The sequence below is a fragment of the Parus major genome, chromosome 4A (genome assembly GCF_001522545.3).
Source record: "Parus major isolate Abel chromosome 4A, Parus_major1.1, whole genome shotgun sequence".
NCBI classification, from domain to species: Eukaryota; Metazoa; Chordata; class Aves; order Passeriformes; family Paridae; genus Parus; species Parus major.
In genome coordinates this window covers 5,156,190-5,182,566 of record NC_031772.1, presented here as the reverse complement: position 1 = coordinate 5,182,566, position 26,377 = coordinate 5,156,190, and the positions used below count along the sequence as shown (strand labels likewise).

The window sequence follows — 26,377 nt, the reverse complement described above, 5'->3', positions numbered from 1 at the left end:
CTACACACCCTATTTTAGAGCCAAAGCTCTGGTTGTGGGACACATCCTTGGGGGAAGAGCTGTGTTAGTTTATGCTAAAATTCCTGTGTTCTCCTTTCTCCTGCAGTTTCCTGAGCAGACAGAACAGCAACTCCTATGGGCACCTCTCCCTCCCCACTGTTCTCTGTGCAGAAATCCTGCTTTTCCTTCCAGCTGCACAATCCCAGCCACTTTCCAGGAAAGCCACAAGGGTTCAGCAACACTTCAGCTCTGAGCCCCAGTACTTTGAGGACAGGACTCTCCTGTCTGAGCTTCCAGCAAAGCTCAGGGTCAGAGCTGAGGGCTCATTAACCTCTGTACAGCCCCTCATTAACACCCACGAACACTGAGACAGGCAAACCTTCAATCCCAGCCTCATCTCCAACAATATTCAAATGAATTGTAAATACATCCTGCCCTTGCAGTGAACAGCCCCCGAGCTGTCCCTGGGGATCCTGTTTGGAGGGAGCTGTCTGTTCTTCCCTCTGTTCCTTGAGCTTGTCTGGCACCACAAAGCATTTCCACAGCAGCAGGAAGAGGAATTCAGCTTCGCAAACTCAAGAAGAAGTAAGAGGGGTAAGAGAAGAGCAATGCACACTGCCCCAGGCCCACAGCATCATCCCCATCACCTCTGAGCACCAAACACAACACAAACACCAAAGTTTTAGAGAAACATTTATTATAGGGTTGCAGAATTTATGCCAATATAAAGTCCCTTAATAAAACTCTCAAGTTTATCAACTGCAGGACACTAACTCTTCATTCTCTGTAGACTGCAGCTTTCCAAAAAAGGGAACAATGCTCTGACTGCAGCAGTAATGCTACTTGCTCATAAAAAGTTGATCTAAAAAGTTTTATATAAGCCCAAGTAGTTTAAGTTTACAACTACAGTCACGTTCACAAGTGAGCTATACCAGAACAGACCCTGGAAATAGGAAGTTACAGGATAAACCAAGTCATAACCAAAAATACTGACAAGCTTTAAGAGCAACTCTATCAGAATCTAACAACTAAATGCCACAAAACTGAACTAAGGGAGAAGAACTCAACATAAGCTCAGGGAAGGTTCCAAATATACATACGAATTCAATACAGTAATTGCACAAAAAGAAACAGGGTAGTGTTAAAGGTTTCTGATCACTGAGCTTGGATTTTACATGCTGCACACATGGTCGTTAAAATAAACCTTTAATGAGCCAGATCAGGAAGGTTTTTGAGCCAGGATACGGAGTGCAGAGCTATTCTACAGAACTACACAAGATGTGCAAACCACAGATTATTAATATTAATCATTCTGTGAAAGTTAAGGTGAACATAACTGGTTCCAGCCAAGGAACTGGTTAACATTTTTATATATATATATTTTTCTGCCATTCCCAGATTACACTAAATCAAACACATTCAACAGATAAACTGATATTAGCCTTCTAAAAAAAACCTTACTCAAATTTAAGTTTTACATGAGACAACTAAAAAGTTATACCAAGGATCAACAAAAGCTGAAATGGTGACTTTGTTTTCTGAAATACAAGCAATACACAGAAAATGCATAAGGCTTTTGATTATCACTGCACTGTTTAATTGCAGAAGTCGATGTCTAATGCTGACTTCTCCAAGAAGGTGTGACCTGGTCACCTCCCATCTGTCACCTCTCACTGCTGACAGATCTTTGTCTCAACCACGAAAGAGTTTTCAAAGTGTCTGATTGAGTGACAGTTCTCCGCTGCCCGTTTCTGCACACCTGGGGATGAGAGAGGACAAGAGGCTGAGTGAAGGGATCCACAGCCCAGCACAAGCACTGCCAGCCTGCCATCATTGCAAGACACAATCATTCAGTGCACGGTGTTTCTCCAGCCAGGAATTGCCACCAGAACCTGCTATGGGGTTGTTTTCCATCCCAAATCCCTCACCCAGTGTGCATTTGCACAGGGTGTGCTTTGCAGAGCACTTCACCTTGGCAGGATTTACCTCACTCTGGTTCTTCCTAACACTATTAAAGTGATTTTCTCTATTTTGGGACATGCCAGCAGTGGGTTTGACCCAGGCAGTTTACCTGTATCAGCTGTGGCTCAGGAAAGAGACAGAACACAGCAGTCCTACAATCAAAGAGCTGCTGTCCTCAATTACTTCCATTTGCAGTAATTCAGAAGGATTTAGTTTGTTTAATAAGCAGACAATTGTTCAGATCAAGCAAGAGAGGTACCAGCTCTTAACCCAACCCCAGCAGGGCACTGCTTTGGTTTATAAACACCTAAAATCCAGGCTATCCTTCAATTCCAAGTCATAAGGATGGAGGTGAAGTTTCCAGGCCCCACCTAACAGCATGACCTGGCTTTCTCCCACGCCTCCAAGTTACAACTCCAGGGAATTGATGCAGCACCTGAGGTCAGCTTGATCTAACAGATGAACACACAAAATCCATAAAAGCTGAGAGCCAAGGCAGCACTAGCTAAATGAGAATAAATAAAAAGATTTTCCCAGAGAAGTTCTGTGAGTTTATCCATTGCAGTCTCATTTCTGTGACATGGCTTGTACACTGTGTGCTAGAAATGAGATGGGGAAGGCAAGGCAAGACTTGTCTCTGAACAATTTTCTCCTTGGTTTGATCACATTTCCCACCCTCTCTCCTCCACAGGTGAACAAGGAGAGTTACAGCACAGCAGCTGTACCAGGAAACACTTTCCATTTACCAGAATCCTTTTGTGCGAGTCCTCTGCAGGAATCTTTTACTCTGCAGCAAGGATGTCAACAACATGTTAGAGCAGGATGATTTCAGGGAACATCATAAACACTTCACAGGGCTGTCTATAGACACAGCAGCTGTCAATTTAGCCTTGTTCCCAAAATCATGCTCACAATAGCTCAGTCACACGCCTCTGCCTCCCATGAGGGCAGCATTTAGTGTTCCTTCATGTGCCCTACACAGAACCCCTCTGCTGCTCCCAGAGGAGCCTTGCTTCTATCCACAACAGGATGTTGTGTGCAGCAAGCAGCAGATGTGGTTCCTGATGCTGCAACTAGGCTGAAGAAACTCTTGCCTAAGAGCTTGGCAGCCAAACCAGAGCACAGAGTCCTGACAAACCAAACATTTGCATTCTGAAAGGCTCTAACTGACAAAGGGTTAGCTCACTGTGCTTGGTGGGAGCAGCAAATATGAAATGCTTTGAGCTACAGTAAAACAAAATCCACAGCCTCAGATTTCTGTCCCCAAGGCCTTGCCCCACGAGGTCAGAGCACAGACACCTCAGCTTAGTCTTTTGTCAGGGGGTGGCAGGAGAACTCAGGCGATAAAGAACCAGAGCTCAGCAGTTCCTCTGAAGTGTTCTTCCCCTTTCAGAGAGGAAGTCTGGGATGTCCGGAGCTCACTGTTCAATTAATTTTTTTTTCAGAGCAAGTAAAGCAGAAGGAAATGTTTTTATTTGGTGCTCCTGTAACCCAGTTTTAGCTAGGACAAGGACAGAATAAGCTGCGCCTACAGAGACTCGCATTATCTGATGGATTATATGAATTTTGGGGTCAAACTAACTTATAACTTCAACCCAAAATTGGAACAGAAACAGACTTAAAATTGGTTTAGGCGTGTAACCTGTAATTGTGTAACTGAAACTTTCTCAGCATGTTCAAATGACAGCTCACATTCAGACATGAAGGGAGGGGAAATACCCAGCAGGGCCAGGAGTAGCCTCAGCTTCTGCTGAATACTCAGATTCCCCAGATTAAAAACTCCCCAGTTTTAAGTATTTACCCTTTCCCCAGCTAAACAATACAACTGCTTTCTCCTGAGGGGAACTTACCCAAGATTTGGTCTCTGCGCTGCAGCCTGAAGGTCTCTTTTCCCACACAGAGCTGGTAGATGAAGATGCCCAGATCAGACACGTTATCGATCTCCTCTGTAACCACCATCTCCTCACGCACCAGGTACGTCTGGGGCAGGTAAGAGCCAGTCTGGAAGAGACAAACCAAAGGTACAGAGTTCACCTTTTCTGATTTTTAATACCAAGATATACTGAGCTCAACCACTGGCATACCAGGGAAGTTAAAAACCGGCCCAGGCCATTTCAAACAGCTGCAGTTACATCCAAACAAAGCACAATTAACCTCAACTCTGCAAGCCTCACATGAAGCAAATGTAAATACAACCTGGTCAGGTTTATCTGTACACAAAGTTTGGAGCTAAAAGAGAAACAAAATATTGTGAAAGACTCCAGGTTTGAGGCAATGTATTTTGAATATAAAAAAGGCAAGGCAAGCTACAAAAGGCTTCACCAGATGCTCCCAGCACTATTGAAACAGCTCCCTACCCCCACCTCCTTAAAACAGGGGCAGGGACATACACTTAGAGCTTGTCTTCATGGAGTTAAAAAAACAGAATGCAAAAAGCTAAACTAACCAGTGGCCTGTAGGACCAGGTGAAAGAGAGCCAATGATTTTTTTTAAAAAGTCCATTTGATGCGTGATAGCCAAGTATTGCATTTAACTTGGAAGCAGCAGCAAGCTCTATCAACTTGACCCATAAATCATCTTGGAAAAACACCAGTTTTAGTCACTGAAGAGTCAAATGCTTGTGGTGATCTCATAACTGCGGTGCCAATAGCTGGGGAACAAGTTCACATTGTTCTTTTCAGCAAAACCCTCACGGGGCGAGCGAGCTTGCCGGGAGTAACTCTCAGGTTTAGGCTTTCAATGATGTTTGGAGCTTTATCAAATTCCTTTCTAACAGCTAAATTTAACCTTATCTGCTGGTTGCTTTCAGCTCTCATAAAGCCAGGTATTAATAAGAGCATTAGGCATGAATCTACTCAACATAATATACACTGACAGCTGGCCTTAACTTCAGTGCAGTGACTGAGCCGGGGGATTACGGACTTTGATGGAGGGAGGACTGTTCTAGCAAGGGCCTGGAGTTCAGAAGCAGCACCCAGCACTCTTAGCAAAAGGCAGTCTGTCAGCAGAACCCAGAGGCAAAGCTCCCACATACCGCCAGCTTAGCGAAGAGATCCATCAGATTCCTTGGAGGCATGACTATGGAAGTGTTCAGCGGGATCACGTAGCAGTTCCCCAGCTGCAGGTCGAGATACGCTGTCAAAAGCTGTTTTAAAAACAAGTTTTCAATTAGTCAGGGGGCCTTTCATTAGGAGAACACAATTCCACCAGGAGCAAGGCAAGCTAAAAATGCTGGTGATCACTCACAGCTACTACAAAAGTGATGCATTCAGGAACTGCCCAGTGTAAGAACTGAACTGTTACCACTGTGGCAAACCAAGTGGTTACAGCAATAGTTTAAAAAACTTTCCTAGATAAGAGAAAGCTGAATATAAAAGCAGCTCCTGCCATAATTGTAAAGGAGTACAGTTTGTACTAACATAGAGGAAGTATTTGGGAGTATGATCTCATAATTGAAAAGGTCTAATTAAGCACAGTGCAAACAAAAGGTATCCAGCTGCTGATAAACAATGATTCCCTTTAAATAGTTCTTCAGGAAAAGTGTTAGTCCCCACAAAAATCTCATCAGCATTGCCACTGAGCACAAGAACTGCAGCAACTAGAATTATCTGTTTATTCTATCTGCACTGCCAAAGCTGGATTTACAACCAACCTCCAAGAGCTTTTACAGCTGACTGAGGATAAATGTTAGCACTATCAACACAGCTTTGATAAGAAAGTCAAATGAAAGCCACCCTCTCCTCTTTGCCTCACAGAAAGTCCATGCAAGTACCACAGCACTGTCAGGTTCTAGGTTTCAGCTGCTCCAAGTGATTTTCAATGTCCTTCTCCAAGGCCCACACCCGTCTGCAATTCTACATTTTGCTGAGACATTGTGCTGAGTCCTCAGTCCCTCAACTCCAATTTATAATGTTCTCCATTTACATGGGATTCTCAATCCAACAGCAAGTGGCACTTGCAGCCATCCCATGAGCAACAATAAAATTGCACAGCACTGAGCTGCATTTTTCTGTGAAACAACTCAGAGTTCCAACCCACAGTGACTGTACCAGCAGCACAGAGTTAATCCCACTGTTCCAGAGTTCACAGGGTCAGCTCTGCCACGCTTAAACCCGAGGAGCAGCCTGCGCTGACAGCGAGCTTTAGAGCCCCGGAGCCAATCCCGGAGCTGTGCCTGTCCCCACCACTGACCCTGTCGAAGTCGTGCACGATGGCGGCGGGGTCGCTGTCGGAGAACTTGGGGACGGGCACGTCGATGATGGCGATGTTGTCGTCCTCGCGGATGTCGGCCTCCTCGGCGATGGGCAGGAAGTACGGCTCCACCGCGCGCTCCCGGCCCTCGTTCTCAAAGTAGCACATCTCCCCACGGTACACCTTGTGCTGGAACATGAGCAAGGGCAGGTAATGCACAAATCAGCTTTAACACTGCACTTCTGTCTGCTGAGACTGAGCACAGGTCTGTCACACACAAAGGACACACGTCCTCATCATCCTTCTTTTCCCTTCATCTTTCCAGTCTAGTGATAATCCATTTACACTTTTTTTAAACTAATGCTGTTTCAATAAAAAAGAACTCTCAGATTACCTTTGGCATGAAGTACTTGTAGATGCAGGCTCCACCCACAACAACCCCTGCCAAGATGAACGCCAGGCCTAGCAGAGTCAAGAGACATCTTCCAGATGAGTTTTCACCCCTGTGTGTGGCAACTTCTGGGTCCTTTAAATAAAGAAGGGGAGAATTGAGAACGGGCAGCTGCTCTGAATTTAAAGTGAGCTGTTACCAACCGTTTCACCTTGATCCACTATCTCCTCTTTCTTTAAGGTGTGCGAATTACAAGTCAGCATCATAAAATAAAATGCTCACATGAAATGTTACTGCATCAGATTAAGACCAGTTTTCAAACAGTACTGAGAGCATTTATTGAGTTAGAGGATGTTTTCTAGACAAACCTTTGTCCAGAAACTATTTGAGATGTATGAAACTTAAGTAACTGTAACAAAAGAGCCTGTGCTGCAGCCATTCTGTAGTACAAAAAACAGGATTTGTAGATCAAGGTCATTAGAGGTACACAGTGTCTTCAGGCCTCTTCCCCTCCTCCTCTCGTTATCACAGGCATTAACATCACTTTTCCTCCCAAAGCTGGATTAACAGAAGAAGCCAAGATGCAACTTTGTCTCTTGGCTGGGGAACAGACAACTGACACAAGTCACCAGGTTTTGGAACTTTTAATATGCACAAGCAAAGTCCATTATGAAAGAAAATGACTCGTCAGCTTAAACACAGCTTCCAATTATGCCAAATAAAAACAAATCCCTGTGGCACATCCTACCCTGGAGCCCCAAAATAATTTTTCTCCTACCCAAATCCCAGGAAGATTTGTTTCTAACAGCCTGAAACTTCTCTCTTTAGCTCAGCAGCTTGTTTTCCCCCACCCAATGTTCTCTCAAACATAGAGGACTGCACCTAAAGGAAACTACTCTTAGGTGGTGGTGAGTTGTGCAATCCTCAATGCAAAGGCAGAGGTGGTGTCTGAAAGGAAAGTTTAACTTCCCAGAGTTCCTGCAGCACCTTCTCAGACTTCCAGTGGCAAGACAAGTAAAGAGAACAGCAAAAGTGCTGTCAAATACCAAACAGTCCGAAGAGACATTCTCTCCTGGAATCACACACTGGGCTTGAGTCTTTAAAAGGAAAAAACAAAACACAAAAACAACCACCAAACCCAGAATGTTTAGATAAACCCTCTATTTGGTCAAGAATGTCCCTTTAATGATTCCTGACTCCAGGATTTAATAGCTTGCTTTCAAGATCTGCTCTTTGTCCCAGTCAGGAAGGAAGAAAATGAGATTTCACAGTAAAAGATCTTTTCCTTTGAGGTATTCCCAGAATCAGTGGCTGGGCTGGGCAGAGCAGCTTCCAAGGCCTTTCTTTATTTGGATCCTGCAGAACACAACACATTTAGTGACCTGTGCTCCCAACAAGCGGCAGCATTATCACCAGGGCTGCAATATTTCCCTACTCAGCAAGATGCAGCAGCATAAAAGTCAAAGCCATCAGTTATGCAAGTGCTGAAACAAACCCCAAGCTGTTTTGTGAAAGTCAATACTCCCACATTCCACTCGCGCATCCTCCAAACACAAATATGTTGGTTCAGCAGGACACAAGCTGCTACAATTGGCATGTGAGGCATTTGTTAATAAAGTAACAAACTACAAAAACAAAGCCAAACCCTGGTTTCAAGTCAGAATGATGCCACATTTCTATGGCACTGTGTGAAAATCACCTTTCTGGGTTAAGCAGCCATAAGAGGGAGATTAATTCTGTTCTCTCCACATTCTCCCACCTTCACCTCCACCTCGGAGCACCTTACTCATCCAGCCTGTCCCTACTTGAACACACCAGTCTGCAGCAGTTTTGGCACTGCAGCCATCCCAGTGCAGGGGTGATGTCGACATCTAATTAGCTACACTCGCACTACACCTATTTCAAACAAAGCAAAGGTACTTGAGCATATTAACTAGCAATGTGGGCAGCTGAACCTGAGAGGGAAGAGTTGACAGAGCTGCTAAGAGAACACAATAGCAAGATTTTGCTCGAGCAAGTTACAAAACCTCTGCACAAAAGAAACAGGTAAAAGTCGTCAAAAGAACAACAAAGAAAATGCAGTTCTAAGCTGTAACAAGCAAAGCAAACGAGGGATAAGAGACAAGAAAAAATCACTTGTTTTAACACTGCTGACAGCCCCAAAGAACCTGCAGGGAAAATATTCTGCAAGCTCAAGGGTTTTGTACAGATACTCCAGGGGACTTTTATTGTGCTGTTTCAGCCAACATTAACCTTTAAGCCTGTTTGCCGTGCACAAATATTCCAACTAAAGAAGACATTAACAACCACTCCAACAAGTTTGTCTTGGAGTAAAATTATGAACTTGATGTTTACACGCAACTCCAAGCCCTAAAGTCAGAGTGAAGAGTTGTTAAAATCCCACATACGTGTGTGCAAACACACAGAATATTCCAAACTGAGAGAAGCAGCTCTCATGAGAACAGAAAAAGGGGTGTGTTTATTAAAACTATTCCAGTCAAAGCTTTCACAGTACAGGGCCAGTAAATATATGTATAACCAGTTGTCTCAGGAGTAGCTGAGGAGTTTGTCCTACAAGAAATTGGCAAGGCTAATGACATCTTCAAATTTCAAATCCTTTATCTACCTTGTTTTCCTACTTTCTCTCCTTTTGATCCTGTAATTGAATGCTACTGTATTAAATGTGCACACATCAAACTGACAGCTCAGAAGTGTGCACTGAGCAAGAAAATCACTCTGCATCCCTTCTCCTTCCAAAGGAAGGCTATTTCAGGTGAGGCTGTGTAGGCTGGTAGGGAAGCTGCTTTTCTGATTACAGCTTAGAAGGGAAGGAAAAAAAAAATAAAGAACTAGAGTCCAACTCCACAAGTTTTGTTGTTTTTAAAATTTTCTTATTCTCCGATTGCAAATAAACTCAGCATATGCCATCTACCCCGTCTAGAGCCGCTGGTGTATTTACCTACAAGCTGAGCTTCTCCATCTGCTAAAACGCAAGACACCTTCAAAACAAATTTCCCACAAACTGGGAAAGTTCCACTCAAACCAGCGACGCGCAGCTCGCTGGGAAGGAAAAGCCAACCACAGGGTGCTCGCCTGGGTTTCTATTTAAAACCCTTTATGGCAGGTTTCTTAATTTAAGAGCGACACCGACGCCTCACCGCAGCTGCCGGGAGGCTCCGAGCGCCGCCGGGAGCGGAGGACGAGCCTCAGCCCGCTTTGTTTGCCTGGGAGGCGCCGGCCGAGCGCTGCCAGCGCCGGGGGGGCTCTCCCTGCGCTTCCCCGGCCGGCCCAGGGCCGAGCTGCGAGCTTTAAAGCGCCGTCAGGAAACGCGGCGCTGGCACAGGCCCAGCTCGACATAAACAGCCGGTGCCGGCGCTGGCCCGGGGGTGTCACGGGACATCGCACCGCGAAAGGGCAGCGGAGAGAGACAGCACCGCGGCACCGCGGCCCCGGGGCCCGTCACGGCCGAGGGGAGTCGCTCCCTCAGCCCCGGGCAGGGCGCGGCGGGGCGGCCGCCACACGAGCGAGAGCCCCGCGGCCGCCGCCGCCGCCTCCCCCGGCCGCGAGAAAATGGCGGCGGCTCCGTCTCCCCGCGCCCCCCCTCACACCGCCCCGCTCCTCCCGCTGCCGCTGCCGCCAGCCGGGACACCCCTGCACCCGCACCTTGTCGGCCACCAGCGCCTCGGCCGCCTCCTTTTTGGGCTCATCCTTGAGGGCGAAGGGCGAGTTGAAAGCGATCTTCACCATGGCGCCAGCGCTGCTGCCGCGTCCCGGAGCGGCAGCGGGGACAGCGAGGAGGGCGGGGCGGGGTCTGCGGTGGTCACGCCCCCAGCCCCGCCCCCTTGCCGTGCTGGATGCGCCCCCTGCTGGCTGCGCCCTCACACGGCTCCATCCCCCCGCAGCTCGCCTCAGGCGCAGGAAGCGGGTCCCGACATGGAGTGACGGGGTTAGAGAGGATGGAAAAGGCCGCTGAGACCCTCGAGTGCAGCCTGTGACCGATCCCCACCTTGTCACCAGCCCAGAGCACTCAGTGCCAGCTCCAGTCCTTCTCTGGACATCCCTAGAGATGGGGAGTCCACCTCCTCCCTGGGCAGCCAAGGCCTGACTCCCCTTTCCGTGGAGAAATCCCTGCTGATGTCCAACCTGAGCCCATCCTGGCACAGCTTGAGGCTGTTCCCTCTCCTCCTGTCCCTGTTCACTGGGAGCAGAGCCTGATCCCCCGGCTGTCCCCTCCTGGCAGGGACTTGTGCAGAGCCAGAAGGGCCCTCCTGAGCCTCCTTTTCTCCAGGCTGAGCCCCTTTCCAGCTCCCTCAGCCGCTCCTGGGCCTCCCTGGGCACCTGTCCCAGTGCTCTGCCCCCGCCATGGAAAGAAGTTCTTCCTCATGTTGAGGTGGAACTTCTTGTGGTTTAGTTAATGGCCACTGCTCGTTCTGTTGCTGTCACCACCGAACAGAGCCTGGCACCATCCTCTGGCACCCCTTGGGGATATTGGTATGGATTGATGAGATCCCCTCACAGTCTTCCCTTCTCCAGACTAACCAAGCCCAGCTCCCCTAGTCTCTCCTCATCAGAGAGATGCTCCAGACCCCTCATCATCCTCATGGCCTCTGCTGGACCCTCTCCAGCAGCTCTTGGGCTTTTTTGTCCTCAAGAAACCCAGACCTGGGCACAGCCCTCTGGATGTGCCTCAGAAGGGAGAATGAAACACTTTGTGCATTAGACTGTCTGAAACAATCTGCTCCTTCATATGGATGGAAATCTGTGTCAGTCTCTCTAGAATTTGACTTTACAGCTCTACAAAGAAATCTGGTTTGAATCTGGTGCCCACACCATGGAACCCTCCCTCACAGACAGCTGTAATTAAACAGAGCTGAACACTTATGCAAATATTGCAATAAGTAATTCTTCTAAGTGTAAACAACATGTAGTGTGTATTCCAGAATTCAAAGCATGTTCCTGTTACTCCACAGATGGAATACACTGTGTTTCCTTTCAAGATCATAGGTTTGATATTGCTGCCTTTTATGTCTGTAAGAATTTTGACTTTGACTTCAGTAAGAGAAGAACAAACTGTTTTATGTCTATTTAGCCTGACTTGGTCTAGTACCAGAAAACACTTTAACCTCATTTTACCAAGAAACCAGTGAAAAATCAATTTTCATATTTCCTAGCTTTAGCATGTTGGGAATAAGTCAAGCTCTGCTCTAAGAGTCCCTGGAACACAGATTTAGGACAGATTAAGAAGTTTCCTGTACGGCCAAAGCAATATTTGTACTCTCCAAACTGGCGGTTGATAAATGCTGTGAATAATTTTTGGTATCTTAATCTAATGTAATTACTTCATGCTTAAACAAATTGGCTTTTCTTCCAATTACCCCAAACCTTTATTTGAAAAAGAAGACAGACATCAAACTAGAATAGAACAAAATAGACCCCTGCTTTTTATCAAGGCCAGTGTCTGTACATCCAGCTGCCTCACTGTCCATGTTCTGTTGCAAGAAATGGACATTCCTGGAAATATTGCACTCAGAGAAAAAAAAATAATTAGAGAATAGAAGTGGGGTTTTTTTTACATTTGTCTGCACTCAAGTTTGCAAAACTGAAATTTTCATAAGATTTATTGTGGATTTTTTTTTTTAAAGTGCATTTCTGTAGTGAATGTGACAATAATTTATCTTAATATGTTCAAAACTTACTTAACATCTGCAGTGTATGGGAGAAAGTAATTCCAGCATCATCATACAGTTTTACACAGCTGATATCCTCAGTTCAGTCAGCACCAACTCCTTCTGAACACATCTCCTCCTACAATAATCTGATAGTGTTTTGTAGAATACCAGGTTGCAAAGACATAAGAAAACTCAGATTTACATTTTTTCCCCCTTCTAGAAATCATCAGGCTGTTTGATTGAATAAAGATCAGAGAACCCCATGGGTAACTCCCCCACTTCACTCCTAAAATGCTTTTTCACCTTACTCCTGGCCCAGTTTTCTTTCAGACTTTTGCCATACACTGATTGCAGGTAGGCCTGGAAATCCCAAGCCATCTAAAGAAGTCATTTCACTTCTTCTTTTGAATTCTGCAATATTTCTGCTTTTCTTTACTATTAAAATACCCTGGGGTTAATTTCCTGCTATTTATTCTGAGGTTGTCTTTATCACCTTGGCAGGGAAGAGATTATCCCCTGATGCTTAATTATCTTTTCAATCCTTCTGGTGTCTGCAAAGTAAAGCAACACTGATAAAAAAAAAATAACAAATACATGGAGCAAGTTATTTTAGAGACTGGAGAAATTTGTCCAAAGAAAGGGAGAACTGGAATGCTGTGGTGGCTGTGATGCTGTTACCTTTACTCACAGAGAACTGTATTTCTTAGAAGTGCCACTAAACCCCAACGCCTTCCTTTTAGCAGCAGTGATGACATAAGGAGCCCAGACAGTCTAAGAATATTAAAGACCAGGCTTTGGAAGGTGAGGTTGTACCTTGTATTGCACCAGGCAGTGACTCAGCAGATAATCCCACTGGAAGCTCCTTTTTGAGCAATCCTGAATTAATTTTTAACGTGTAGGAATTTTTTAACTCTTCTAATAGACTTTTTCAAAGCTCCAGCCATAAGATGTGTTCACATTTATTCTATCTATCTTTTATTTTTTATGACAGGAGAGCCCTTCCTTACTTCTTGGGAACAATGGGATGTTCTATTTTTCCTAGTTTTTGAAGTATTCTCCCACGTTGAAGCAGAGGGTGCTGTGTATGTGAATAATCCTGGCTCGTGTGTCTTGTCCTGGCTCAGAGCTGGGAGGAGGAGGAGGCTGCAGGCTGGCAGGACATGTGAGCACATGTTCTGCATTTCAGTGGTCACTCACAGCTCCTTGAACCCGAGTAATGTTTTGTTAGACCTAAATCCATGCACAGAGTTCAGCACTGAAGTGTAAATTCACTCAGCTGAGCCTCACACTCTCACTGGTACTGCAGAGCTCACAAGGATGACTCTCAGAGCCCCAACCTGGACTTGAGGTGTAAAGAAACAGTAATTAAAGAAGTAATAATTAACAGTTTTAAATATACACTATATCCAGCAGAAGGGTTTTTTTATGAGCAGTGCAATTACTGACAGAAGTGCCATTAAAGTAAACAAGTATGTCATGCAGGGCTGTTAAAAATTAAAGAGAATCTACAAACTCTCTCCTTTCCAAAAGACCTTCTCCCACTGTGTCATTTTATATTTATCCAGATGTCTGAAGTTCTGCTTTTTGCCTCCAGTCCTTTCCCAAATCTCTTGCAAAACATTCCTCCCACACCTCCTCCTCCTGTTTTCCCCTCACTCTCCATCTCTGGTATTCCATCTCCACTCCTTCCCTAATCAGTGACCTGGGACCTTTTTTACTTTTCTACCTGTTCCTAAGGCTGTTACTGAATCCATTTGGATTTCAGACCACAAAACTGCAAAACTGAGAGCTTTCAGTTTAAACTTTCGTGGAGGAAAGTTTTTCCCACTAAATTTGGGGCCTTGAGTGAGGATCTGTGTCTGGAGAGGAAATGTTGTTTGCTCTGCTGCCTTCCCCTACTGCCTGGCAAGCTTCTCTCCACTGCAGCAGTGTCAGATTAGGATCTGTGGCAAGGAAAACACACATTACTCACTTCTACTGATGCCTTGTTACAAAACACTACAACAGGAACGTTGGTTACATGGAAAGTTGCCTATTTCCATGCAGGGAGAAGCCGGGAGTCCCTTTTCTCTGCGGTGTCCAGCTGTGGGAGGAATGAGAAGAGGGAGCCTGAAGGACACAGAGATCCTGTTGATGTGGTCAGGTCAGCGTTGAAGAGACCTCACTGCCCACACAGCCATTGCCTCACAGAGCAGAATTCCACACGAAATTCCAGTCCTCTGGAACATCTGCCAAAGCGAGCAGCACGCCCAGGGTGATCAGCAGCCCCAAAGGGTGGAAGGGCCAAGCGCGAGTGTGGTGTAACTGCCGTGAGGCAAGCAGAGATCTGTCAGGAACCCGGAGTCCTGGCAGGTCTGTAACAGCATTGCCACACTCTGCTGCTGGAGGAAACCCAACAATCGCTCAGAGCTCAGAGTGTCCTCTACTGAACAGGCCAAATAGACATTTTTGGACAGAGATTTGTGTTTGCCTTGGCACTGAGGGGTGGCATCCGGGATTCCCCCTCTTTCCTTTCGGACACGCTTTCCCTCAAACCCACTCCAGGAGTTCTCCCTCTGGCCAGGTGGGCTGGCAGAGGCTCAGCTCCTCCAGGGGCTGCTGTAGGGGAGGACCCCCAGACTGGGTTTGTTTTTGTTTGAACGGCTTTTTTGTTTTTGGACACCCTAAATGGGAAAGTGCTGAAGAAAACCCACCCATTCATCCTTGGCATTCTCCCTGTGTGCAGATCCCTGCTTGAGCAGGACCTTCAGTGGCTCTGCCATCCTGCTGGAATGCTGCACATCAGGAGAGCCCACTCCTACACATGCAGATGTTGCTGCAAGGGGCAGCCTTTTCTCAAACAGCGCAGGCTTGATCCTGCTGTGACCAGGTCGTGTTTGAGCTCAGTTTAACGATAAGGGCGGACATGGGAATGTCTCTTTTGGCTGTGCTGCCCAAACCTTCATGCTGTCCCTGCCCTGGGCCGGGTGAGGATGTTCCCAGATGCACAGGGCTGTGCTGGCAGAGGCTCCCAGTGTCCTGGCAGAGCTCTGCAGTGGCTGGTGGAGCTCGTCTGACTTGTTCCCTGTGGGTTTGCTCTGTGCCTGTCGATAGGGCCGTGCACACAGGGACAGCTCTTTCCTGCCTTAATGGAAGCAGTACCCATAGAGCTGGTGCTCCTGGACTCAGGAAGGATTGCTGGGAGCTCACATCATCAATTTAACATCCATTAAGTCTTCCAGTGAGTCACAGAATCATTAAGGTTGGAAAGACCTCCAAGATCATCAACCTTTGACCGAACACCATCGTGTCAAGTAAACAATAGCACTGAGTGCCACGTGCAGTCGTTTCTTTGAAGACCTCCAGGGAGGGGCACTCCACCATCTCTCTGGGCAGCCCCTTCCAATGCCTCACCACCCTTTCCATGAAGAAATTCCTCCTGATGTCCAACCTGACACAGCTTGAGGCTGTTTCCTCTTGTCCTGCCCCTTGTTCCCTGGGAGAAGAGCACAACTTTCACCCGGCTGTCCCCTCCTGTCAGGGAGTTGTGCAGAGCCAGAAGGTCCCCCGTGAGCCTCCTTTTCTCCAGGCTGAGCCCCTTTCTCAGCTCCTTTAACCATTTCTGGAGCTCCAGCTCCTGCCCCAGCTCTGTCACCCAAAGATGCAGCTCTGGAAACAGCCAAGGAAATGAGAGCCCTGCCTTGGTCTGTTTACATCCGTGTGTGTTCCATGCATACCACCTGCCTATGGAGCAGCTCCATCTGTTAATATGGATTAATGAAGGATTTATGGCCACACCACATTCCAGCTGGAGAATTTTCTTATGAACAAGGTGGTGAAAATAGGCGGTACTAAGAGACTATCGGTTTTGAAGTAAGGGTGAAAAGTCACAGGTGAATCTTTCAAAAGGGCTTTAGCAGAGCTCTGGGCATCATCCAGAGCTGCATCTGAACTGGAATTGGGAAGATCCAGTGAGTAAAAAAGGCATAATTCAATTACAGAGGCACCTTTTCTTCAAACTTCATTAACACTAACAGAAATCAGCCCTGGACAGTGAGTAGGAGCACGTTACCAGTTTTTGTAGCCAGATTTACCTGAAGAAATAGTACAAACTTTAAAAATAAAAGTTACTGATGTAAAATGAACCTGCCTTCACCCTCACCTATTCTTTTTTAAAATACAGGTGTCCCTTTTCATCTGTGCAAAGCCTGTCAAAAATAGCAATCGTGCAGAACACCTGTGCTAACAGAGCCAGAGTACAAATCTTGTCAGTTAAAGAGATTTATGGGGCTTTTGTGAAGTTGTGCAGGTTTTCTGTTGAGCAGCAGAGGTGGCAGTGGTCTCCTGTGCTGATGTTTATCTGTGAGCCGAGGTCTGCCAGCTCTGGGAGGCAAAGCCTCAGCAGCGTGTGGTGTCTGCTGCTGGGGACGGTGCCAGCTGGGGGGGTGACACTGCCAAGCCTGGCCCGTGCTTCCTCTTCTCAACACAGAGAGCAGGAAGCCTCTGATCCGAGCCACGAGTTTCCTCTGTGCAGCGCAGGCAGGAACAAACGTGGTCACACACACGCACGGGCACAGCCCTAAAAAACCACGTTTAATCCATGCATGAAATGTTGTGTTGAAACAGACCTTAAGAAACCCATTTTTATGTCCTACTTTGCAGAAGGTGCCTTTTGATTTGAAGGAAAAGCAAATCTACTGCCCACACCATTTTTACAGAGCGCAGGTTTCGGTGCAGGAGGTTGTTTGTGTTTGTAGCACAGATATCACAGCATGATACGGGAAATAACTTGTGGTTCTTTCTTTTCCTGTTCCAAAAAAAATCTCTTCATAGTGAGGAGACACCTGGTGATGTTACAAGGCTTTGATGGGACCTGTGCTGCTGTATTTGAACGTGTTGACTCTCCAGCAGACAGCAGAGAGAACAACATTTCTGTTCTGAAGGACTGGAATTAAGAAATCCCCCAAAAATCAGTGGTTTTCTTCTATTGTATTTTAGTATGAAAGCTCCCAGTTCAAAAGAATGTTTAAGGAAAGCAATTTGGGGCATATTGAAATCTCCCCAGGTTAACATTAAAGACATGCATTGGCCTGAATTGAAGATCACAGAAACACGGGAATGTTTGTTGGAAGAGAATTCTTTTGTTTTTCAGCCCAACCTCCCACTCAAAGCAGAACTATCACCAATGTTAGATTTGGTTTTGTGCAGCTGAATCTTGGAAAACACCAGGGATGGAGAGTCCCCAACCTCCCTGGGTAACCTACACCAGCACTGCACTCCCCTCCCACTGTTTTTTTTTCCCCCTGAGGTCCAATCTGTCTCCCAAGCCACAGTTTGGGGCCATATTCACCCTTTGGCCTCCACTTCTTCAGGGAACAGTGGTTAAATAAAATGTTCTGAGTCCCTGGTTCGTATAATTAATATTTAAAAATTAAAAATCAACTGTATTATGGACTGGTGGGAATATTCACACCCACAGCCCTGTGTTGGGATGCTGGGAGGATGCAGCTCCTGGCAGCAGCTCTGGGGATGAGTGGGAACAGCTCTGGGACACAGAAGCAGGATGGCAGCTCCAGTGCCAGCCCTGAAGAGGGACAGTGGAGGCACTGCTCTCTGACACCATTTCCCTTCCCTAAGAACCTTCCAATCTCCAATGTAGTGGAGGAAATCGCATTCCCACTGCCCCATTTCTAACCCCTGGCTGCTCCCCTACCACTCAGCTGAGGGTACAGGATGAAGGGTTCCCAGCAATGTGACCATTTGGCCAAGTAAACAAATCCCTGTTTTCTGCAGTTTAGAAATATCTTTAAAATCGCCATCTAAGTGTCCATTGTTTCCATGCTTGGAGCTGTTTCTTCATCCCAAAGGAAGAGCCTTGCCAAGAGGCAGGAGGAAGTGTTTACTTCCACTTCTCCAAGGATTGCATCCCACAGAAATACAGTTCTGGGAAGTTCTAGAGCAATGTTCCATGTCCTGGTAATGCTTGGATAAACCAAAACCGAATTACAGCTCAGCTTTGATAAGCTTGAACGGCCCATGTTACAATAAACTCAGAATCCTTGTGCTGGGAATTCCCACAGGATCATTTTCCCTAAAGACACTTTACAGACTCTCCTCTTGGGATTTCTGATATTTCCAAAGAAATTAGAGCTGCTTCCACTGCTGCCTTTGGGGCCATGAGAAGTGGGATCCTCATCCTTGTCAGGCTCAGCAGGAAAATGAGTTCAGTCTCAGCACTGCTTGAGTGTCCCCCAGGGCTGCCAGGGGAACAATGACCTTATTTCTGGGTTATTTTCTCCTCCTTCTTCCCAAGTGGATATTCCCATTAGTGAAGGATGTGACCTCCTCTCCTGTGTCCCCCTTACTCGGTGTCACACTGGAGGCCTGGAGATGATGCCACCTTGAATCCAAATTTAACTGTTCTCCTAAAATTCACCTGCTTGCATTCAGCAGAGTTGGATGATGTTTTCTGATAGGAAAAGATGCCTCTGAAATTGATGCAGCATTAGAAATTCTTCCATTCATATCCTGTATTCCAGCAGGGAATAACAAGTACACAGTGTAGAAGATATATCCTTGGAATTGCCTGCTTCACTTTCTTGGATGAGTTGCTTTTTCACCTTAATTAGCACAGCTGGATCTGATTCCTTTCAAGACTTATTGAAAATTAATCTCAGCTAAGGTGGTTACTGTTCAAGTCCTGCATTAGAGGCCAAGGTGCATCCCCAGTCCTGGTTTCCATCGTGGAGATGTTGGAATCCGTCTTTCCACTACTCCGTTCTTTCCTAATGAAGCGGCTCCCTGGGTTTTAATTAGTCTGGACAGCGAGACAGGAAGGGTTGGAAGGCAGGGGATGAGCTGAGGAGACAAGGGAAACAAGTGGCATGAGAAGGAATGAAAGGGCAGTGCTGGGAAAAGACAGAAGGAAGTATTACCATCATTTAAAATCCAGTATATCCAATATCCAATATTCAATACTTCCTTAAAAGTATTCTACTCCTCAGAGTCCTCTGAGAGCTCAGAGCCTCTTCCAGTGCCTAAAGCAGCTCTGGGAGAGCTGGAGAGGAACTTGGGACAAGGGGGAACGGCTTCCCTTGGATGGGATATTGGGAAAGAATTCTTCCCTGTGAGGGTGGTGAGGCCCTGGCATAGGGTGCCAGAAAAGCTCTGTCTGCCCCATCCCTGGAAATGTCCAAGGCCAGATTGGGTGGGGTTTTGAGCAACCATTCCACAATTCCATGACTCAGAGATCCATTCTGGGCAAGTCACTGCAGCCATGTGGGAGCCCTGGTCTGAGGGCAATTCCACAGCTCTCTTTATTCTCAGGAATTATATCCTTAAACTGAGCACATCCCTGTCTCCTTGCATTCCTGTCTCTCTGAGGAACACTGACATTTTCAATTAGAAGGAAAAAAATCATTTTCCATGCCTGAAAGTGAAGGTTTGGGCACAGCAAACTCACAATTGACAACTTTTTTTATTTTATTCTTTTTTTTTAAAAAAAAGAGCTGGTACAAGAAAGCACACGAAAGGGTGTTGGCCTTTTATCTGGAAAAGGCAAAGACCTCTCCAAGGGTGGGGTTCCCAAGAGAGGGATTGCTCAGCCCTGGAGCTGCCGAGGGCTGGAGAGGCTGCAGGAAGCCTGCCCGATCCTGCCTGTCCATGTCCTTCCCAGACTCTGCAGGCTCCTGGACTTGTGCTCTTGGCTAGGGATGGGCAGGGACTGGGGAATATTCCACACAAAATTCTGGCCAGGAAGACAGCAGCAGTCCAGCTGCTGGAAGGATGTGGGCAGCTCCAGAGTGCTGACATCCACGGTCAGGCTGACCCTGGCAATGGATGTGCTGATCCAAGTCTCATTCCCTCTGCTCACGCTGGATTTCAAGCCTTTGCTGCTCCCCTCTGAGCTGAAAATAATCCCAGACTGGTTGGGATTCAAGGGGACCTTACAGAGCATCTCATCCCACCTGGGCAGGGACACTTTCCCCTATCCCAGGCTGCTCCAAGCTCCATCCAACCTGGCCTTGGACACTTCCAGGGATCCAGGGGCAGCCACAGCTTCTCTGGACAGCCTGTGCCAGGACCTCCCCACCCTCACAGGGAAGAATTTCCTCCTAATATTTAATTTAATGTGATGCCAAGGGTGAAATTTAGCAGGGACACTCTTGATCCATGAGCAGGACCACTCGTTTGGGATCCATGACCCAGAGGAGACAGAAGGCCAGAGGGATGGGGATGCCAAAAAATCTTCTTGCAGGAAAGCCTAAATACACACATTTGCATTTTTTTTTTCTTGTAAACCCCCTTCCATAGAATTCTCGAGAGGAGAATTCTCTAGAGCTCAAATGCCCTCATCAAAAAATCCAAACCTTACTTATTTTCTCAGTTTTCCCAGAATAATTTCAACTAAGAAAATGAAAACAGCCCACCAGGAAAGTACTGTGTGAAACAAAAAGGCCAAAGGGAAGTGAAATCAAAAGAGAGACAAAATTTGTGCACTCAGGCTTTATATTTTAGGGAAGTGCTTGTTGGCAAAGGGCAGGGAGGAGGATCTTGCTGGGAGGGCTGGCTCAAATTCAGCTGCTGGTATCAAACCCTGGAACTCAGCACAACGTTTACATGGATCATTATCCACTGCACTTCAGAAATAACTATGGGATACATAAATGGGGGATTTTGCAGAAGAAAATGTGAACCAGGAGGTGAAAAAGGAGGAAAAAAGGCTATGGTTTCCCAAATACCTTTCTTTTGTCCCCATTCATGCCTCAGCTTCCCCACAAAGTGCCCTTTCTTCCCCACCTCCTCCCTCCCAGGTAATATCACCTGGTTGGGAGCATGAATTCTTATTACAGAAGAAAAGCTGCATTGTTCAATATCTTCCTCCTTTGAGTTATGCCAGTGGCAACTATTTTGACAGAGTCTTCATAGTTTCCTCATATCTGACTAATTAGAGATGATGAAAGCCATGATTCATTAAAAAAACACAGATAATCATCTGAGCAAATCCAACCTCCATCTTCAAATGGATCTGAATGTTCTTAAATACCCATCAAACCTCAAATGATTTAATCTCAAGGCTCCATCTTGTGGCAAAGTAAAGCAAAGTCACCGATTGAGAAATTAGTATTTGCTCTTCCTTAATATTTGTTTTTGCTATTTTTTTCTTCCTTAATTTTCCCTGCTTCTTTTTTAATAAACTCATGGATGTGTTTGCTTATGTACAGGGAAAATTTAATATAACACCCCTGAAAACCTAGAGCAGTACTCAGAGCTGTGATAATTCTGAAATATCCAAAGTTTCCCAAATTTCTAAGTGTCCATGTCCAATATGATTGTGCTTGGGTGTATTTGTATTAAAAAAAAAAGTCTTGTAAAACTGTAGGATTTGGTGTTAATTTTTGGCTGGAATATCTTCTTGAACTCCTTCATTTTGAATTGTACCAATGGTGCAAAGCAGAGAAAAAGCTACCAAGAGTGATTTTTTTACTGGTTAGAAGTTCTGATTAAAAAGATGGTTTACAAGGAGCAAGGTAATTAAAAAATCATAGAATCATTAAGGTGGGAAAAGACCTCCAAGATCATCAAGTCCAAGCTTCGATCAAATCCCACCACTAAACCCACCAAGGGCCACATCTGCTTGGTTTTTGAACTTGATTTTTTTGACTCCACCACCTCTCTGGAAGGGCCTGACCATTCTTCCAGGGAAGAAATTCTTCCTGATGTCCACCTTGAACCTCTTCTGGCACAGCTTGAGGCCGTTCCCTCTCCTCCTGTCCCTGTTCCCTGGGAGCAGAGCCCGATCCCCCGGCTGTCCCCTCCTGGCAGGGACTTGTGCAGAGCCAGAAGGTCCCTCCTGAGCCTCCTTTTCTCCAGACTGAGCCCCTTTCCCAGCTCCCTCAGCCCCTCCTGGTGCTCCAGCCCCTTGCCAGCTCCATTCCCTTCCCTGGACACGCTCCAGCCCTTGATATCCCCTGTCCCCAGACCGTGTCCCTCGCCCTGGAGGGGACAGCGTGGCCTGGCCAGATAAAGTCCCGGGGGGGCCGGGCAGGAAGGGGAGCAGCTGCTCCTTATCTCCCTTCCTGCAGCTCCCCCAGCGCGTCAGCTTTGCTTTTTTTTCTTCTTCTGCTAATAATAAAGTTGGTTTTTAGCAAGCAGGAGCTGTCAGGCTTCCAGGAGGGTGTCCTGGTTGGGAGAGATAGCACCCATGGGTGCTCCAGGGGCCAGGGCTCTCCGGGAGCTCCAGGCAGAGGGAGCAGCTCCTGGGTTGGGCTGTTCCAGCTGGGAGCTTTATCCTGGTACGTTTTCTACAAGGGCAAGGAATGACAGGACAGGGGGAACAGCCTCACACTGACAAGGCTCAGGGTTAGATGGGATACTGGGAAGGATCCCTTCCCTGTGGGGGTGGGGAAGCCCTGGCACAGGGGGCCCAGAGAAGCTGTGGCTGTTCCTGGAAGTGTCCAGGGCCAGGTTGGACGGGGCTTGGAGCAGCCTGGGATAGTGGAAGGTGTGGAATGAGATGATCTTTAAGGTCATCCACTTCCAACCCAAACCCTCCTACCATTCCATGATTTTACAAAAATAATTATTTCTCCTCAGTGTCACAGGAAGCAAGGCATCATCTCCCAGGTAATTTCCCAGGTCCCCATGCTGGGTATCTCACTGATAACAGCTCCCAGGATGCTTATCAGCAGAGCACCAACATTCCTGTGCCCACCTGAACTGCTGTGAGAACTTCTCCCTCTGCTAAACACTGGAGAACAATTGCCATTTGAGGGGGGATAATTGGAGTGATCCAAAACCATTTAACAATTGGAATATCATTCTGCTCCGTGGCTTTTTATTTTTTCCTGTTCCAGCTACAATGTCATTCACTAATGAATGCAGCATGGGTTGGGATTAGGTTTAAAGCAGCATTTTCCTGTTGCTGTTCCCTGCATGTTGGTCGCACCCTTAATGATCTTCCTAGGAAATATTTACTTTGAGGGGTTTGCTTCTAAGTCCTTCAAGTGATCAAAACCAGGCAAGGCATGGCTTACTCTCCTATGACTTCAGTTTTTCCTGGAAAGAAACGGGAACAAAAAAAAATTCCTACTTCCAAAATTAATGCAAATCAGCTTGAAAATCATCTTGTCCCAATAAATGAATGCTCCATTCTTTCTCAGGCAGGCTAATATTGGCTTTTAAGGGAAGAGAAACTCCAGGAGGAATGAGCACTCATTGGCAGGATAGGCCTTCTGTGAGTGGCCCCTGTGAGAAATCCCAGCCAGGGCTGCCAGGATCGCTCTGGAGCTGAAGTTTGGGAAGAAGTTTGGGGAAATCAGCAGCCCAGTGGCTCCTGACCAGGAGACTGCCACGTCCAGTCCTTCCTTGGACACCTCCAGCACCCCCCTTGCAATGCCTGGCCACCCTTTCCCTGGAGAAATTCCTCCTGATGTTCCAGAGGATGCTGCATTGAGCCTTTCGAGAGATGCCTCTGCTCTTTGCAATATATTTGCGGTTTAAATTGTCAATAAACCCACAGGACATAATTACACCCCCAAATTCCCCAGACTTGAAAGCCTGACCGTCCCTCCCTTGTTCTCCACGAGCTGTAACTCAATGCAAACCCCTCTGTCTCTCTCCATTTTCCAGTTCTTTCATTCATTCCTGCTGAGTAATTAAAAATGGCTTCTAAATAAACAGCGGGGATGATTTCCGAAATGTTCTGTATTTCCTTGCAGGGCTGGGACTTCTGTCATTGGCCCACTTAAGTGGTTTTGAAAGATTGTATACAGGTTCCTTTTACAATGCATTTGAAGTTTGTAATCCTGCTTAAACACACAAAAATAGGAAGGATTAACAAACTGCCATGCAGAGGCCAAAAGAAGACAGAGCTAAAAGCAATCAAGGAGCAGCCTATCAGATCCATGAAATAAATTGGGGGAAAAGTGGAAAACTGTCAACAAAAATAATATGTTATGGATCCTCAAGCCTTTCTGTTTATGCTAGAGGAAGCCTAAAATAATCTGTGGTTTCTGATGCTTGATTTAGTTTTCCACAAGCCTAATTAACACCAGATTAAGTTTGCTGCCACTATAGGTTTTTGCTTAGACTGACAAATCCTGGCTGTTTATTTGTTTCCTAAAAAAAATGACTGGAGGCAATAACAGCATGACACAGTCAATAAGGGTGAAAACAATGCTGTAATATTCATTTTTAGAAACTCCATCTTCAGGAGAAACCCCCTTGACTTTGTATATTAAATTCTGGCCCCAGAGTCTTTACAAAGGGAAAAATCCCATTGATTGATTGTCCCACTGATTTAAGATGCAGCCCTGTGAATTTAAGCTAAAAATTATGATTTTGCTGCAGTAGATGGGTTTTCCCAGATGTTTCAAGCAAGCCATGTGCTCAGGGGCTTGGCCAGGTGTGGGCCGGGGGCTGATGGAATGGAGCTGAACAAGGCAGAGACTTACAGAGAGAAAATCCCTCGTGTTGGCATCGAGCCCTAGTGTGGATTATTTATAGGGAAAATATCCCAGAGTGGCATCAGCCATTCTGTGAGTGTCAGTACGAGTGTCAGGACATCAGGATTGAACCTGATAACCAGAAACAGGGACAGGACACAGGGAATGGCTTCCCACTGCCAGAGGGCAGGGTGAGATGGGATACTGGGGAGGATTTTCTCTCTGGGAGGTTGGGCAGGGTGCCCAGAGAAGCTGTGGCTGCTCCAGCCCTGGAAGTGGCCAAGGCCAGGTTGGAGAATTTGAAGAAATCTGGTTTGGTGGCCCTCTGATACTTTTGGGGGCTTCACTGAGCTCCATCAGTCCCCAAAGAAATTATCCAGGCAGAGGGAACAGATTCTCCTGGAATGACTGAAATGTGGGCATAGACATGGATGAACAGGTCAGACAAATATGGATTTTCCTGCAAGGCAGAGCCAACACAGTCACTGAGTTTTCATCCTTGAATCTTCATCTCCCTCTGAGGCAAAGCCCCAAATCCCTTTGTCTTTGTTCTGACCTGAGCCTGGATTATTTCTGGGAAGGCTGAACAGAGAATGGATGTGCCTGCCCAACGGCACAGCTGGGAGACACACAGAAATTCCAAATCCAGCCCAAATGTCTGATGATAAGGGGCAGATATCAGCATTTATTGGCTTCCTGCTCCTTTCTGCTCTGTCATAAATCCCTGACAGCAGCAGCTCATGGAGTGTGACCCTGGCTGAGAGGAGCCCAGCCACGGGACAGCTCCCACCTTTCCTGCTGGCCAGGAGATGTGGAGGAGACACCTTGGATCATCCAAGGATTGTCAGGGGCTCATGGTCCTGCTGAGAGTATCTGAGTGAGTGCTGCGTCTGAATTCACCTTTTAGAGGATTTTTTTGGAGCAGACTCCCTCTCTGTATTTCTCTGCCAAACTGATTTGTGCCCAGAGCAGCCCCAGGCTCACTCTGGTGCCACCATCCTGCCCCAGCCATCAGCAGAAAAGGACAGGACTTAGAGGAATTCCACCAGATGGAAGGAAAACGATGAAAACTTCTCTTTTCTTCCAACATTTATCTAAAAACCTCCCTGAAAAAGCTCTTGCTGTGTTTAAGGTGCACTTGGGGAGCAGTTTTCCAGGGCTGCAGTTCATCATGCCCCGAAATATTGTTAATTTTGGTGTTTAGTGAGTCCGGCAGGCCCGGGCTGCGGAGCCATTTGGATTCAATCACTTCCATCTCTCCTTAGCCCGGATTCCTCAACCAACGCCGCCAGGATTTATCGTTTGTGAGCTGTACGTGAATTACTCCCGGTAACCCAATCCCAGGAGATGCCGGGCAGGAATGATGCCTTTCCAGGGCTGGGATTGGGGCTGGAGCCGTGTCCACAGGTGCCTCTCTTTTCTGGAGTTTTAAATCATTCACAATGCAATTTGCATTAAAAGAGGAGGGCGATTATTTAGGAGCGGCTTTCTGAGGGAAATACCCGATGTCCTAAGCAGATGCTGCGGAGTTTTTCCCTCAAATATATGTCCTTGGAAGCTGCGTTTTTCCTGCTCTTTGCCCTCCCCCTTGGCTCCTAAGCCTCTCTCCGTGGCCACGTCACAGCAATTCCCCTCCTTTTCATCTCCTTTCCAGCTGCTGCATCCCGGCCGGAGCAGCTCCTCCTGCTTCCCTTGCCAGGAGATGTGAGGCTGGAGCAGCTCTGACACAGCTCGGAGGA

At 46.7% G+C, this 26,377-nt stretch overlaps 1 protein-coding gene and 1 long non-coding RNA gene across 2 annotated transcripts; one reads left to right on the top strand and one right to left on the bottom strand.

Moving 5' to 3' along the window:
* Positions 1-676: 676 nt before the first annotated feature.
* ITM2A (integral membrane protein 2A) lies at positions 677-10,363 on the bottom strand. Its single transcript, XM_015626648.1, has 6 exons — positions 10,208-10,363; positions 6,548-6,679; positions 6,154-6,342; positions 4,997-5,107; positions 3,813-3,963; positions 677-1,759 (listed from the first exon to the last, which is right to left on the bottom strand). Exons 1-6 carry the CDS (start codon positions 10,289-10,291, stop codon positions 1,671-1,673), a joined length of 756 nt encoding a protein of 251 aa, XP_015482134.1. The 5' UTR covers positions 10,292-10,363; the 3' UTR covers positions 677-1,670.
* Positions 10,364-22,373: 12,010 nt separating this feature from the next.
* Positions 22,374-23,892, top strand: LOC117244362. The gene is made up of 2 exons (XR_004497292.1): positions 22,374-22,487; positions 22,789-23,892. It is a non-coding gene; the product is annotated as an uncharacterized LOC117244362 (long non-coding RNA).
* Positions 23,893-26,377: the final 2,485 nt, after the last annotated feature.

What these genes read in the sequence shown, in the direction of transcription:
- ITM2A (XM_015626648.1), bottom strand. Translation starts at nt 10,291, where the DNA reads ATGGTGAAGATCGCTTTCAACTCGCCCTTCGCCCTCAAGGATGAGCCC. An exon ending in ACAAGTACTTCATGCCAAAG is followed by an intron (nt 6,343 to 6,547) that starts GTAATCTGAGAG and finishes CTCATGTTCCAG; the next exon opens with CACAAGGTGTACCGTGGGGA. An exon ending in ATCTCTTCGCTAAGCTGGCG is followed by an intron (nt 3,964 to 4,996) that starts GTATGTGGGAGC and finishes TGTCTCTTCCAG; the next exon opens with ACTGGCTCTTACCTGCCCCA.